General features: G+C 47.6%; 1 protein-coding gene across 2 annotated transcripts in view; it reads right to left on the bottom strand.

Moving 5' to 3' along the window:
* Positions 1 to 16980, bottom strand: part of RBM6 (RNA binding motif protein 6) — a 57746-nt gene that overhangs the window by 6138 nt on the left and 34628 nt on the right. For both annotated transcript variants that reach the window (XM_010389916.4, XM_019280400.3), the window contains 11 exons: positions 10104 to 10178; positions 8492 to 8552; positions 6985 to 7053; positions 5626 to 5877; positions 4978 to 5138; positions 4150 to 4247; positions 3633 to 3675; positions 2987 to 3047; positions 1976 to 2067; positions 1125 to 1277; positions 140 to 229 (listed from right to left, as the gene is read on the bottom strand). In XM_010389916.4, coding sequence (XP_010388218.2) covers positions 140 to 229; positions 1125 to 1277; positions 1976 to 2067; positions 2987 to 3047; positions 3633 to 3675; positions 4150 to 4247; positions 4978 to 5138; positions 5626 to 5877; positions 6985 to 7053; positions 8492 to 8552; positions 10104 to 10178 — 1155 coding nt within the window. The remainder of the gene's footprint in view (positions 1 to 139; positions 230 to 1124; positions 1278 to 1975; positions 2068 to 2986; positions 3048 to 3632; positions 3676 to 4149; positions 4248 to 4977; positions 5139 to 5625; positions 5878 to 6984; positions 7054 to 8491; positions 8553 to 10103; positions 10179 to 16980) is intronic.

The raw sequence follows: 16980 nt of genomic DNA, 5'->3' as shown, positions 1-16980 counted from the left end.
CAGCACAAACAGTAGGCTGGGGTGAAGCTTCACTTTCACACATTTTACAGAGAACTGGGCTGGAGCCTTGGACAGGCTCCAATTTAGTGGCTCATGAGTTACTCATACTTGACCAGGGAAGACAAGTGTAACACCTTACCAGGCCTGTGCTCTCATCCTTCTTCACAGAGGGAGGCAATGGCTTTTTGAAGACATCTTCTGTAAAGAATCTCTCCTCCCCAGGCTCATTCTGAAAAATCCAAGACTGTGCATTAGGCCAGCAGCAACACAGGGGTCAGAGAGCACACAGAGCAGCCAGGAAGCCACTTCTGAGCATCCATGGAAAACAGGCAAGTGGGAAAAATTATGGAATGATTTCTACTGGAGATGCTTCTACCCTCCATTCAGACAGGACCATGTTTCTCCAAGGTCAGTGTCCCTGAAAGCCTCCATACCAGATGGGACCCCTTGGCTGGCTTGTTACCAGCCTCAGGGACAATTAACAGCCCTCAAGTCCCAGTTGCCCAGGACTGGTCATGCCACTGAGCATATTCAGACCAAGAGGCAAAGAAGAACATAAAGTTTCTGCATTGGTGGCTAAATCACTTCTACCAACTCTCCTGGCATTCCTCAGGCCCTGTCAGTATCACAGCCCTGGGCTGTGCTCAAACATCGCTCTGGGCAGTTACTCCCAACCAGCAGCTCCCACACTGGGGAGACAGGATTTGCTCACTGGGAGCAGCAGTGAAGGGCACTGCCCTGGGACTGGGGGGGGCAGAAACCACAGTTAGGGGAGAGCTGAGTCTCTATCATCATCTGACTCAGTGTGTTTAAATGCCTCTGCCAGTTTTTTGTTGTCTATTACAATAGCAGTGCAAGTGAAACATGTCTCAGTTACCTGGATGTGACTGAATCCTTCATTATAAGGAAGGGATGAAAAGCCCTGGATTTAATGTCAGGAGAGAAAAATTTCAGGAACTTACTCCCACCTGGCTGGACAACCACCATGTTCCTACCTAGCTGCTGACCCTTTGTCTTCTCCCACTATCCCTCCATTTTTGAATCCTCTAATTACTCTCTATTTTCTAACCTCTCTTCCCTCAGCCTCCTGGCCTCAGGTCATTCTGATGCCTGGAGAGTGTTACCTTAGCAGAAGTACTTTTCCCTTTGTCCTTTCTGTCCCTGTTGTCCCTGCTGTGTGGCTCCTTCCTGTCACTTGTCCGTTCTTGGCTCCCGTGCCGCCGCCTTCTGCTCTCTGTCGGGGGCTCGGAGGCTTCCCGGTCTATTGTGACTTCTCTCTGAAAGAGGCATTTGGAGCAGGCTTAGCCCAACCCCTGCAGTCTTCTTACTGGGCTTCTTGTCCTTCCTGAGCTGGGGAGACCAGCACAGTAAGAAGGGACTGCAGACAGCAAAGGCTTCAGAACTTTGCTGGGGCAAAGTCAGAAGACAGCTGACCACAGCCAGGTCACCAGTGCACTGCCCTGCTCTCCCACAGCATGGACATCCCCAGCATCATGTAAACAAGATTATAGTTCCAGAAACTCTCTGCTGATGGCTCTTTTTTGGCTTCCTTACAGTATTGCTGGCTAGGATTGAGAAGCAAAGAGACCACAGATGAAAACAGAGGTCTGCTATTCATTTTTTATTACAGACAGTCACATATCACATGTCTACAGCAAAATTTAGCAATAATGCTCTGCCTGTAAATCCACTCGAGGAAGAGCAGACCAAAAACCCTCCAAAGGCAGTGCTTCAGAGGCCAGAGCCAGCTATGGCTGGTTCAACACACAGCTAATGGATTCCTAGCTTCTCATTAAGTTGATATTTTGCAACGTGCATCCCTTTCACACAGGTCAGAGAACAGAGTGTGAGACACAAAGCTGCCTCTGTGCTGCCCTATGCTGGCTTGTCTTCAGGATCTGGCTGCAAAATCCCTCCAGAGAAGAGCAGTTTGTAAGAACATATTGCATGTAAAGCTTCCTTCCCACACACTCACCTGAGTTCTGGGGTCATAGTATGTCCCAGCTATGGGATCGTAGTAATTCCCAGTGTCAGGATCATAAATGTATGTGGACACATCTGATGGTGCTGAAGAGAGAGACAGGAGTTAGCTCCAGAGGCTTCCAAAGGCAGAACTTGCCTTTTACCAAGACAAAAGCACGAACAAACATTACACTGGTGAAAGGACCAAGAGTGGGAAAGAATAATTTTTTCTCCTGGCAAGAAAGGTATGACTTGACTTGACCTACATCATCTTTTCTTTAAGGAGTAAGAGGGGTGGTAAGTTTTCACAACTCTGGCAAAACGTCCACATCAAAACAGATTTACAGGGGCTGTGCTGAGATCACAAGACCACAAAACTTGGTCATGAAACTCAGTAATTTCCCCAAGGATGGGGTAATGAGTATCTACATCCACCCACCCCTGTGAACAAGGAAAAGCTGTTCTCTCTCAAACAATATCCTGTTTAAAGTGATGACACTCCCCACATCCCTTCCACCCCATGGGCTCATGAAAGCTCCAGAGAAGAAAAGGGAGTGAACTATTTCTACAGGAAAAGCCAAAGGCCTTAAGGGTAGCAGGCCCATAATGTCAGGAATATTCCTCATTTCCAAAGTGTCCTTTGACAGACCTCAGTAAGGAATAAGTTAGTGAAACAATCAGGAGTGGTCTTCCAGCTACTGGCATTGCTGCATCAAGTGTATTTTCCTCTGTCTCCTCTAGTAACTGCCAGGCTGATTTTATCCCATCAGTTTTCCACAACAAGGAAAAATAGGCACCAAGTTTCCTTTATCTGCATGTAGTTTCACACAGTGAGAATAGAGAGAAACACATCATCAGATAGGAAAATGTGACTAAACAAAGTTGGCAAAGGAACTCACAAGTGGGTGTAGCAAACAAACCTACTCTTAGCCTTTAAAAATATTTTTGGGCTGATTTCTACATGTCAGTGCCCTTTTAAGGAAGAAAAGTCTCCACAGTAGGAGTGAAGCAGAGTTTAACTTACACTGTGCTCTGGTGCGTTGCTGTGATTCGCCACCCCTCCTGTCTCTCATGCCCCTTCTGCCCTGGAGTAAGTGAACAACACAAACAGATCAGAGACTCTTCAACAAACATCATATTGCTTCTCCTCCCTCTCACAGGCCTGAAGTTTAGGAGAAGGGCTCATTTAGCCACCCCCTAAATAGAGCACAGGCAGACACAGCTTTTCATCTACAGAGAGCAATGGATGCTGTCACGAAGCACGAGATCTCTGCAGCTTCCACGAGAGGTGCTCATAGCAATCCATATGGAAGCCTTCACCCCACCCAGTATATGGGGAGAGTCCTGTAGTCTAGTAACAAGCACTACAGACATTCACTCTGGGAACTGAGATCAGTCACCAGTGAAATCACTCTGTAAAGTGTGGTATCGAGTAACCCAGCCCAGAACTCCCTCCAGCAGCACTGACTTGCACTTCTATGCACATGATAAATTGTGAGGGGCAGAGCAGCAGTGGGCACATTTGAGCATTATCACTCCATCTTCAAACGTGGTGAAACAAGTTCTGCAGTATTTCAGCAGCCCAAAGAGAAAAAGCCTAACACAGCCAGGCCCATGATCCCCCAGTGACCTCCCTTTCAGCAACCGGCAGGGAAGCTGTGCAGACCTACCGGGCCATAGTAGGAATTGTCACCGTGCTCCCCATAGTCATTCCTATTGAGAAAAAGGTTGCAAGATAATGTTAATTCGGTTTTATATTAACCTCAGTATATTCAAAATGATCAGCAGGCAGAAAGGCCATCTTTTCTGGCCACATGCTGGACTGTGTCCATCCCAGGAGACAGACTTGGCAAACCACTGTCTCCGTGAGAAATATGAGTCCACTCTGCTGTGTCTACAAAGATGAATCTCTCCACATGTTTTTTAAAAAGCTGAACCCACTAATTCCCTCAGAATGGGATTTGATGGCCGGACAACAAGATGCAATATGATCACTAATCCCATTCTGCTCAATCCCTGAAGCTTCTTCAAGCTTCAATGCCTTCACTTCTCCAACACATTTTTTGGTTGTAGGAACATCTGTGCTAATTCCCATGCCAAACTTTAAAGCACCTGCTCTGACAACACAGAGCACACAACAACCGTACATCACATAAAGGACAACCCCCCTGCCTCATCTGTTTGTACCTTCTCCTCCCTGTAGCAAGATTCACTTCCAATATACGCCCATCAATGCAGATCGGGGGATCCAGGTTCTGCAGTATCTTTAGCAACCTCAGCGCCTCCTGTAAAAGGAAAAAGAACGTCACTTTCCATGAGAAGGAAACAGCACATTTTCCAAATCCAGTCTGCCTGGAAGGAATGTCTTGTGCTCAGCAGGACAAGAAACACAACCCTAATATTAGTCTAAGTGTCAGTGAAGGGTATTTAGGATGCAACAAAAGGGATAAATGCAACGTGAGGTTCTTTGCTTGTCCTATGACCAATTTCAGCAGCCAGCTGGGGACTGCATTCTCTTAGGGCTGCCAGACAGTGCAGCACCATGGCTGCTGCTGCCCCAGAGTGTTTTGGTGAACACCCTCTGGACCAACCTCAAAGCACAGCTATGGAGTCTGGGAGACACCCAGACACAGAAAATGTGAACCCTCCAACGTGGGATGGTCTGTTAATTGAGATTCTTGCATTCTACAAACAAAAACCATTGAATTCAAGTTCTCTGCAAACAAAGTATCTATGCAAGAAGTGTTCAAGTTTAGGAGTGTCCACAAAGAAATGCACCGAGGTGAGAAAATCAGTGTCACAGCTTGTAACAACAATCAATCTTGGACTCCTAAAGCCAGAGAACAACAGCTGTACCAGCTAATTCCTGTACCTGGTCAGATAAGCAGAGGAGAGGACTTGCTCCAGCACAGGAGCCTCACAAGTACAGAGATTTCTTGTATTCCTGTGGTTTCTCTACTTCTACAGATTTCAGATGCCAACAGAGGGAGCAGGTGAAAGCAGGAAACTACTTACAGCATGGGATTCCAGCTCGATGAAGCCATAGGTCTGCCCCATCCGCCCAGCCTTGTTCTTCATGATGCGCACGCTGGACGTGGACAGACGCACGTACGGGGCCAGGAGCCTCACAATCACCTCAGGTGGGGTGAACCGAGTGATTCGCTTCAGCATAATTGCTGAGAAACACCATCAGGGAGGTGGCCCGGGAAGAAAAAGTAGCGAAAGAAAGAATTTATAACCAAGTTTTACCAAACCCGCTCAAAGTAAGAGCACAGTTTCTCACAGTTGAGTCTCAAAGCCATTGCTTTTTGCTTTCCACTTTGCAAGATGCTCAGAGTATTGCCTCCAGTTGCTAACCTTTCCTGCCCAGAAAACATAGTAGAAAATAGCCCCTTCTCAGAGCTCAGCCTAGGGTAACTGCTGGCCCAAGAGGCTTTTGAAGCTGTGCTAAGTTTACTGCACCACCCAGAAGCCTGAATTAATTTTCCTAAAGACAATTTGTCAGCACCCTTGGAGCTGGACAGGCCTTCATTTCTTGATGCCATGGATTTGCACAACACAGAAAATAGCCTCCAGAGGTTTTAGTGAAATGCTGCCCTTTCTGCAGATGGCCTCATGGAGTGCAAGCGAGAGGAATCCAAAACTGGTCTTTGTGTCACTCACTTCTGCTGCCTCCACCATCTGGTGGCGTGGCTTCCTCTGCTTCCCTCTGAGAGGGCGGCTCCTGGTGCCGGTCCACGTCCCTTCTCTTCTCCTGTGAGGGCCGACGCTCTCTCCCTTCATCTCTCTTCCTTGGCTCCTGCTCCTGAGGCTGACATTCCTGCTGTGGAGCAGGAACTGAGGGCTGGAGAGGCTGCTTTGGAGATCCTGGTTGACCTGACAATTCTTGCTCGGGTGTTTCAAGCTTTGTCTCTGCTATTAGAGGAGAAATGGACTGGTTTCACATAAGAATGTTTCAGCAGGTATTTTTCTTCTCCTATCTTCTGACCCTTGCAGCAGTGCTCCTTATAAAAGGCCAACCTGTACTGCCTGTTGCATATCCACTGTCTTAACACTTGGCAGACACAAGGTTTGTTCAGGTACTGTTATCCTTCCACTGCCTTGTTTTGTGTTGGGCTCCTTTACAAGACTTCCCATCAAAGACAAGAGGCTTTCTGGCCACTTTATAGGATTGGCTCTTCCCTGAACAAACAAGAATCAGGGATGGATTTAGAAACACTCCTTCCATGCTCAGGATAACCTATATGGCAGTGATATCCTTACTATCTATGATGCACTCCTGATCATCCACAACTGAGCAATATCAACTAGTAACTGTCACCCTGTCTCTATGCTAGAGGAAAACTGGGTTCAGACCCTCTTGACCACTGAGTGAAACACATCCATAATACAGTCACAGATTTTATCAGGTGCCTACTGACCACAGATGACACAGAAACAATGTGGGAACACCCTTCCCCTCCCCCCCCCAGTCTACCTATGCCATTCAGAGAAGATAAACCCCAACAAGTTGCTGTGCTTGAAGGCCTCTGAACGGCCTGGTTTCACTGCAAAAGAGGTCCCTACCTGAGCTTCTAACACTGCTGCAAAGGGAAGCCAAATCTGTGAGGCTGCAAAGGCAGATACCACCAGCCTTGCACCTGCTGCTGAAGCCTCTTCCCACAAAGAGAAGGAAATGAGGGTGCAAGACGTGATACAGTGAAGCTTCCTTCTTTAATGTCCCTGAGAGCAAGTCCCTGCTCTCATTCTGTTTGGGCAGTGGGCGGCATGGCAGAACACACGATGCTTTTGCACACAACTGTTGGGAAAGCTGCACAGTGCCTTGCTTGGCTGCCAGCACAGCTCACCTTGGACAGGCTTTTACTCATTTGTCTGCAGTTTGTAGCATGCAGAGTTTTGGCTACAGAACCTCATGTAAAATTTGCACATGAAACCACTTTGCACCTGCAGCTGTGAAAACTGCCTGTGCAAATCACAAAGACACGAGCACAACCCCAGAGATGGGGAGGGCAACTCTCTTACTGAATTCCTGCTCAGCCGATGTGTCCTCTCCCTCAGCACCACCTCTGGACTCTGGGCCTGCTCTGCTCCCTGTAAGAGAGGCACATTAAAGTCCATTTCACACCCATCAGTCACAAAGCTGCAGGAACCACTGTAAATGCCTAGAGAGTTGTTTTGCTTCACCCAGTCATAGAGAGGTTACCTTATTGCACCTTTTCCCAAGAAAAGCATGTCAGCAAGAAGCATTCACCACAATCTGTCTTCACAGCAGCTTAAAGGCTCTGTTTAATTTGCTCCTGGGCAGTTTCATTACAACCCACAGCTGTGTTGGGCCAGCTGTGTGAATTTTGCCTTCACAGCACTGATGGAGGAGCCACAGAGCACAGAAAGCACAACAACAGGGACCGTGCTTCAGTAAATAGAGATCTGTGCATCAACAGTTGATGTATTGCTCTTCTGCCCAGGCCAGGAGGGCAGTACATAGAAGTCTGCTCAAAAATACTGAGTCAAGGCTTACACAGTGGCTGGAATGCACAGGCAGTGGCAGAGGAGTGTGGAGAACTCACTCGTGGCACTGTGGCCCCGGGTGCTGCACCCAGGGATGGTGAAGGTTGGCACAGCCATCATCCCAAAGAAATCAGTTCCTCAAGGAAAGTGTGCTTTGGCTTTTGTGCCCTCCCACCTCAAAAAGCAGAGGTGCTGGTGGGGTGAGGAGAAGCTCCTGGAGAACTCCTCTCATGCATTTTTTACAGCCAGCAAGGTGAGTTCAGCAATTCCAATCCTGGATTCACCTCTAATCTCCTCTCCCAAGCAACAAGAGACAGGATGAATGGAAATGATCTCAAGTTGCCCCAGGGGAGGTTTAGGTTAGATACGAGGGAAAATTTCTTCACCAAAAGGGCAATCAAGCATTGGAACAGGCTGCCCTGGGAAGTGGTGGAATCACCATTTCTGGAAATGTTCAAAAAACATGTAGGTGTGGTGCTTAAGAGACATGGCTTAGTGGTGGGCTTGGCAATGACAGGTTAATGGCTGGACTCAGTCTCAGAGGTCTTTCCCAACTTTAATGATTCCATGATTCTGTGATCCTACTCTGAGAGTATCAAAAGTGAGGCAAATCAGTGTTTCTGAGTGACACTAAAAACATGCAGCTGCATCTCCCAAGGAAGGTGGGTTGAGGTGAAACCATCTCACCTATGGCCAGCAGTACCAGCTCACAGTCCCAGAGGACACACAACCATAACTCCGTGGATGAAGGACAACGCCAGAGAATAGGAGGGGAAGGCTGTGGGCAGTAAGACACCTCTCCAGCAAGCCTCCCAAGAGCAGAGAGCCTGACAGCATTGCACGTAATAGCTTTAGTGTGGACAGGCAAAAAGGGTTTAAGTGAAGCAAAACTAACAATCCTCCTACACAGTGCTCAGCTAGTCCAGCAAAAGGGATGCCACAGGAAGCCAGAAGAGAAACTTACTTGTCAGGATAGATGAAACTGTTAACCGACCAAGCTCAGTGGACCAGATATACTCACCATCTCTTGGGAGCTTGCAATAGGAACAGGAAGATCTGTAGCCCACAGTACACACCTTACACTGCAATGGAAGATGGACAGCATGAGGAAGTTGTGTTTTGAAGGCAGTGGGTACAACCTACTACAGAATTCCAGACTCTGCAGTGTGCTTTCAGAAAGTAGCAGCTAAGAAAAAGTTACAGTGATGGGTAATGGCAGCAGGGACCTTGGCTGGAATTGCAGATAAATGCTCATATGACTCTCAGCTGGGTTTGCCTTGGGAACAGGGCTTTCACACAACTTCTGAGCACAGATTTATTCTCTAGTCCTTGAGACGTAACTCTTCCCCCTCTCAAGAGATGCTGCATCAAAAGCTCCCTGCTAGGCACAGTGTTGATTCAAAGGGTCCAAAGTTACCTTGGCAATCTCTAACCTGAACTCACCCCTCAAGCAGTGATGAAGTCCTTATCTGAGCTGAACTGTAGAAACTGATGTAATTTGCAGAGTTAATGATGAGGTGTCTGCTAACCAAGAGGCAGAGCTGTACAGGCTTGGGTGGTACCTTGGATGGTACCACCTAGAGCCACCGTGGGGAGAGCCAAGTGCCCAGTCTTCACAGCTCTCTCCAAACACAGCATTCCTGACCTCCTCCTTAAGCTCTCTGTAAATGCATTGCTTTTGTTTCATAACAATTCTTTCCTATTAACTGAAGCCTTGTGAATGCTCTGGGGCACAAGGAAGCTCCTTCAGGCCATGGCTACACACAGCAACAGTGGGGAGATACAGTGCAGCCACCTCAGTGCACTGAGAGCTGTTTGAAACCACTGCCTGAAACTTGCGTCTCCATCTCTGGAGCGCTGCAAGCAGAGATGAGACACTGAGCAACAGCTCTGCTTGCAGCTGAGTGCATCCAGTCAGCTGGATGAGGGTCTCTGTAGCCCAGGGTGATCCAGTGGTCAAGGCGGGACTCTTAGAACCAATCCCTTCATGTCCTGCTGCAACCGCTCAGCCTGCAGTCAGTGGGAATGCAGGCAACAATCCTGTCCTTTCTCCAGCAATCACCTCCAGCCTGCTGCAGCTGCAAATTCCCATTCTGGGAGAACCTTGGGGAGGGCACAGGAACAAACTGACCCTTGGGCAACTGTGCCTTCCCAGAAATGAGCCAGTTCCAGCATGCAGTAGACTTGGATCCATTTCCATGCTTCCTTTCCTGCTACACTTTCTACAGCCACAGCTAGACCACAGGTTCCTGTGTGAGGCAGAGGGGTGGTTACACACATGAACCAGAGTGAAGCCTGCTCCATTCCGGTCGGCGGAATCACTGTCTCATTGTGGTTTTTAAGGAGAAAGGATCCACACACTATTTTTCCCACATGTTAAAAAGGAATCACTGCACAGGGACAAGGCTGCTCTGTGCATAAAAATCTGGCTACCTGTACCTGAGCAACATGCACTCAGAGGTGGGACCAAAAACAAGGTAGGCAAAAGCACAGTTTAGAAGAGGCAAGAGCTTCAGGGCAGGTATTACTCTGAGGGATTTTGGCCACCGAGCAAATATCTAAGACTCCTCTGAGCTGCCACTGCCACAAGTGCCAGCAGGGGAAGCACAACACAGCTCTGAGCACATACTTACACGTTTGCAGCGCCAAAACTCTGGGCACGGAGTGTATTCAAGGGTCACTTCTTTGCCACCGATCGTAAGAGTTCCCTGTTGAGACAAGGAGGGAAATGACGAACGTGCCCAGCACACGCAGGTTACTCAGAGGCAAAGAAAGGGGTGAAAGCTCTGGTTCCTAAAGCTTTTGCAAGTGAAACAGGGTGAAAGGGGGAGAAAGCCTCCCAGTTCAGTTAGCTGGAGCTTTGCCATGGAAGTGGGAGGGAAACAGCCTGTGCCCTGCTCTAGCATGGGGCTGCAGGGCTGTGTTAGGCAGCTCCAGAGGGACAGGCAGGAGAGGCCTTGCCACATCCCAGGAAGAGCAGAGACAAATAATTAGAGTGGGAAACTGCTTTAACTTGCTTTAGTCCAGGTGCTGGCAAGGGGCAGCTGGACAGACTCCCTCACACCAGCCACCACCAGGCTGGCCTCAAGGCAGCTACTTGAGGAGGAATGCGTGGAAAAATCCTCTCCGGTGAGAGAATTTTCATACTTGGGTTAGTCTTCATGCCAGTCATGGAACCATGGCTTTTCTTCAGAGAAATACACCAGAAATCTGCCACTGGCCCTGCAGCCAGCAGAGCCACTGCTCTGCAGCCAGCCCTTCCTTGCTGAGGCTGGCCTTGAGCACCTGAGCAGCAGCACCTGAGGGGCTCCACTGCCCACAGACACACTGCTTCCAGATCCACACGTGATGCTTTGGAGAGGTGCCAACACACCCACAAGCTCTGCTGAAATGCAGATAAAATGGGTCGTAGGTACAAGTTCCCCAGCTCCTGCCCAGAGCAGTGATGATTCCTGGTGGCTCCCATCTGCCATGGACAACAGGCCATGCCTGGGCATGCAGGACGCAGGCAGGCCGAGTCACAGATGTACATAGCCATGAAACATCTCCTGTCACTGGAGGCACTGCCAGACCAGGCAGCCTGGATTGCCCAATACCACAATTTGAGATGCTGTATCAATAAAGAGACCCAGACCCAGGTCTCCCAAGTCCCAGGAGAGCAGCTGCCTGATAGCACAGACAGATGTCAGGGACCTGTAAATGGTCCCAGCCTATTTTGGGGGCCTCTGCTGAGTCAGAAGCTTCCCAGGTACTCTGACCCAGTAGCCTCATCACCCAAAAACCCCCAGTGCAAACCATGAACATGAGAAAACAAGTTCCCAGAGTTATTATTCAGAAGTCATGATATATCCATGCATAAACTGCTGTGCAGAACGTGAGGGAGATGCTAGGGAATATGTAAAGTGGGAGTGAAGAGTTCATAGGAGGGAATCACTGAGTGGCAGTACAACAAGCCTTTAACTCCTACGAAAGAACACAGCAGGGTTCCACCACCTCCCCTCTTCACATCCTCCCTTTTATGGACCAAAGCCATCCTTTCCTAACAGGCCTATGCTGAACACTTTGAGGGGTTCCTTTCTGCCACCCAGCTGCTCAAGCACTGCTTTCCAACTTGGATTTGCCTTTGCCTGACAGAAAGCCAAGCCATTCCTGGACCTTGCCGAAGGCTGGTGTGTGCACACAGAGCACCCTGCTGCACCTTCAGAGAATCTGCTCAGGGTCTATTCACAGCAGGGATTATTGCCCACTTCACATGTCTACAAGCGGGTTTGCACCTTCTTTAAGGCACGTGGGGAAACACAAGTGAGAAAGGGAAGTGGAAGTCAAGGCTGTCCCACTGCGAATATTGGTCCCTCTAAGACAGATGTGCTCCCTCTCCCAAGCAGGGCACCCATCACATCTCAGCACACACTCAAGAGATGGGCAGTGCCAGGAGCAGGGTAGAAATGCCCACGTGTGCCTCAGGACACACTGATCAGAGGCAGGAGGAGAAGGCAGGGTGCACATCCTCATGAGCCCAGGGAAGTCCTCAGGAACAGCAGCCCCTCAGCAGGCAGCTGCAGCTCTGCCTACGAGCTCAGGAAACAAAAAAACTCGATTAGAGAACACCTCCTCTGGCAGGGCAATCCGTCACAGAGCTTCAGCCTTCTACCAGCCATTGAGGACAAACCTTGCCAGAAAGCCTGAAGATTATTTTTGGTTTTATGGAAAATGGTATTTAAGTGCATGTTGTGCTGGCGGTGCTGGTCCCTTCCGCAAATTCCATTTTCGGAGGCTGCAGAAAGTGTCACTTGCATAATTACTCCCTGATTTCCCTAACACCCTGCTGATTGCCTGCTCACTTTTTCAGCAAGCTCTCTCTTACTGATTTCTTCTCGATAAAGTAATTTTCAAGGTTGCAATCATCATTTAACTCTCCAAAAATGAGTCTTTCACTCAGGACACACATTGTCAGGATTCAGTAGTTTTGAATTCCTCATTCTCCTACTTTATTACTAGATTCCATTGCAAATATTTTCAGAACCTTTATTTCTTATAGTGCCTGTCTCTGCTTACTCTTCTTCACCTAGATCTTCCTTTACTGTGCAAAATTTTTGGGTAATACCCTAAATTTCAGTCCAATTGAGCAGATTTCAGTTGAGCAGATCTTGGTGAAATCACAAAGATTTTCTGAGAATTTCAGGGAACAGTGCTAGGGGGGGAAAAAGGGTAAGCTTAAAGCATGCCACATATAGTGTCTGGCACCATATCTCTTCCACATTCAGGCATTTTATCCTGGACTTTTTCACCAACCTGCACTATGTCTGTTAATTCCTCTGTATTTTTAATACCCTGTACTTTGGAGCAGCTTGGCTTTTTCTAAGTCAGAGTGAAACAAAAATGTCTCTCTGGTCTTCCAAGTCAGGAACCTCCCCCTCATAACTAGCAGTAAACACAGGAGTTGACTCACCAGTGAAGGGTTTAAAAGGCAGCACAGCTTTGCAGTACTAGGACACCAAGCTCTCAGCCATGGAAATGCCCAGATTTCCAAGGGCATGAGCAGATTCTACTGTTTTCTGAACTGCCAAATGCATCAAAACAGAGCATCAGGACTTTACTGTTAGGAGTAATTTGTGCTACTGTTTGATACCTTTCAAGCACAATCATACATGGATTTTTTGCTTAGAGGTCGTTGGAGATGCAACATTGGATTCTAATCTAAGTGATACAATTCAGTCCCAGCCATTTCAGCTACTGAAAAATCTGCCCTATGGCCAAGTATGTAAATACTCCTGTCAGCAGAATGATCCATGGAGCAACCCTACCATGTGATGGTCCTAGAGAGCTGTGCCAGGAACCCATAAAGCCTGTTTGCAGAGAGCACACACAGCGCAGCCCCATCTCAAAGCTCTCCACTGAGCAGGGAAGAACCCCACAGGAACACGTTGTTTTTACAGAGGGAAAGAAAAAGAAGAAAATCCCTTAGCCATGATATCCACAGGTGATGCAATCCTTCCGACAGCACTTTGGAGACTGTGTCAGCAGGGCATATGGCTTCAGCAACAAAGCTAGTTTTACTAAAGCATTTTCCAAGCTTTTTGTCCCCAGAGAAGTATTAAAGAATACCAGGAAGGTAGGCCTACCTGCAAGAAAAAAGCCAGACCACACTCCTAGGACACGTCACACTCACTCATGAGGCTGGGCTTAGCTCACCTCTAGTTTACCGTGTTTGGAATAGCACTGCTCTGCACAGAGCCCAGCCTGGCTCTGCAGGTATGTGAGCACTGAGCACTCTGATCCCACTTCCTAGGGAACCTATGGAGCTACTGCCAGGGCCAGGAGACAGCCTGCTGCAGGTCAGGCACTGCACAAGCCACCGCTTCAGCTGCTTGTCTGTCAATTAGCATTTACAGTTGGCACGCTAGGATTTTTCATGCTTGTTGACAGCCTTTTAATGATGATGACTGGGGGTTGAGGAGGGGGAGAACTTGCCAAAAAAGTATCTCTTTGCTCTCAAGACTGAGATGACAGAATACAAATCATCAGTGTCAAAGCTTTTGCTAACTGTTTCCCTGAAAAAAAATTAGAGCATCCAAGAGTGACCTAGAAAACTGGAAATGTGGAGGGAGAGCTCTCGGAACACGGCCACTCCCTCAAATCAAACCAGACTTCTGCTTTAACTGAATCTGTCCAAACACTAAAACCTTCAGTAAAATCTCACTTTGGAGCCTCCAAACAATGAGCTGACAGCTCTCCAGGTATTTCACCCCACAGGTCATGCTTTGGCAGCTACCGCAGGGACTCTGAAACCGCACGGAGATGTGGATGCAGCAACCAACATCACCATGGATTGCTGTGGAGGAATGTGCTCCAGCTCTTCCAGGGTGATGGCAGCAGCCATCCATCCAGGATGCCACCATCCCTAGTCACAAGGAACACCATGAGTGCCTGACTTAGTGGAACTGCAATTGTCAGTGTCACCTTTAGAGATGACACACCTGGGGCGGCGCACATCAGTTTTGGAACAGAACCAAGGCTCAGCTACCAAGCATCCAAACCCACAAGAAATAATAAGTCAAACTTTTCTTCTTGGCTACAACCCTGAGGCAGTGCAGGAGGTGCCTCCACCACAAGTGAACCATCTTCAGACCTCCTTTAACAGCTGGCTCATGCACAGATCAAACACCACTTCAGCTAATTATTTCCTTATATTGTTCATGGTCTGATTAAATGGAAAATATCTGTGCCATGAACTGAAAGGTTCAGGTATCCTTCTTACTGAGTAACAACCAAGTTGGAAGACTGATATGGTTCAACATGATAAAAAATTAACTGAAAATACCATTTATAAACAGATAAAAAACTGCATATGAAGATTATGACAAAATAACACTTTTGGGCAGCACAGCAAAGCAGTCACATTAAAATACCAGCATTAACCTCGTTTACATGATGTTAATTCAGCCTTCTTATGCATATTTACTATAATTAGGATGGCTATCCAAAAATCAGTATACATCCATCATTTAAAAGTCATTTAAAATGATTAATGACAAGTGTTTATTGCCTTGGGAATGCTCAGACACTACCCCAGCAGGCAGTCTGGGAATGCAGTGGGTGCCCCTGGTCCCAGCAGCACTTCCCAGAATAAAAAGCTCTTACCACCCTCAGGGTATATTCCAGCCCTGGCCTCCAAATGCACTGGGTGGCACAGCACAGGAGACAAGAGACTGACAGCACAAGCCGGGTTATCTAATTGGAACTACAAATCAGAATGTTTTCAAGTTCTGCTCCTATTTGAGTATGGATTAGAAATGCAGATTTAACAACCCCCAACTGCCACACAATGCAAGTTATGTAATAGCATCCTATTCCACTGGCATGCACCATGCAGAGGCTGGGTGGGAGCTGGCAGGGAGAGCACAGGGGTCTCTCTCTTACAGGACTCACCTCCAAATTAGGCAGACAGGTGGGGTCAAACACCAAAGGTCTCCCTAACTATCTCCAGCTGCCCGTGAAATTGAGGAGGCAGCACCTTCCTGAGACAAAGCAGAGAGCCAACACCTGGGAGGATAAGAGACCAGCTGGATATATTTCAGAACAAGATCATCTCAGCCACAGAAACTGGCTTCTCATCCCCTGTTTTCCATATGCTGAAGATTTTATCTCCGAACTCATCAGCAGCTGCTGTACAAGGGACTCAACTGTACAGAGCAACAGGCAGTACATCTGCTTACCTCTGACAAAAAGCAGATGAGAAAAGCTGTGAACCCACAAACCACAATCCATCTGTAATTAAACAGTTAGAAAATGGAGCGTGACATGGAGCTGAAGAAACAAGAGCAATCCAGGCTGCTGCAGGGTACTGCAGCAATCTGGCATTTCCTACAGCAAGAGTAACTACAAGCAAATTCCTCATGAGGTGGGATTTCCCCCAAGGCTCTCAGCCTCTTTCTCGAGTTCTCAAACCAGTTACAGCTCAGGGATTTCTTTTTATTGGCCTGATCTAGCAAGTGCATCCAGCACTCTGCTGCTGAGTGGCTGACAGCCAAGGCAAAAGACTCAAGATATACAGGGGAAAAGGATGGTTTGAAAAGTGGTGGAACTGTTATATCACCAAATGGATCCAAACAACGTTGCTGTGTACTATTATTGCAGATTTCCATCAATACTAACACTGAGATAACAACTGACAACATAAACATTGTGTTAGTGGTCACCCAAAGAGCAGGATATTTGGCTCTTGGGCATTAGAGACACTCTGGAGCTGAAGAGCATGTGGCATCACCTTGAAGCATTTAGCAGCAAGGCATTTGTTTCAACAGCGATCCAAGGCTAACCAGCATGGCATGCTCAGGGTTCCTGGTCTTCAAGGTCAGCGGAGGCCTGAGACTGAGAGCCCAAAGCTGTCACCATCCATCCTGAGCTGACAGAACACTGCTTCAGGCACACCACTGATGGGCATGTTAAACAAAACTGGCACTAACACAGAATTGAGGCATTAGGAGGATAACTGAGAGAGTCCTAAAGATTCAGTAGCTAAATGTAACAGATTAGGATGCTATATAAGGATTACTTTATCCCAGATAACTCCCAGTACCTCTTTTTCAAACTCTTTTTTTTTTTTTTCAAAACCCATTACCCACTAGCACTGGGACCATCCACCGTGCCACAAGCTTCCTTATCTATTTGCTCCCTCCTCAGGCCTCTCTTCCTGCCTGGTTATCCAGGCCATTTGTCCTTTAGCAGAAGGTGCCAGTCTGCATCCTTTAAGTACCTTATTTCCACAGACACCTCCAGTTTTCTTCCTACGATTTCTAAATTCCCTGGATACCAGCCATACTCCTTTTAAGCAAGTCCCAGTATCTTTCTACAGCTCACCTCCCCCCACTGATATCCTTTTCGCAAATACACACAGAAATTGCTTTTCAGACTATGCCAGCTCTCTACATTTTAATGCCTGAATTTTGAACTCCAATTCAGTTCCAAGTTAGGACTCTCAAAGTGTTTATCTTTTAAACACAGCATTTG

This window comes from Corvus cornix, chromosome 12, assembly GCF_000738735.6.
Source record: "Corvus cornix cornix isolate S_Up_H32 chromosome 12, ASM73873v5, whole genome shotgun sequence".
Taxonomy (NCBI): domain Eukaryota; kingdom Metazoa; phylum Chordata; class Aves; order Passeriformes; family Corvidae; genus Corvus; species Corvus cornix.
The sequence above is the reverse complement of the archived record's forward strand: the minus strand, read 5'-3'. Positions and strand labels throughout refer to the sequence as shown.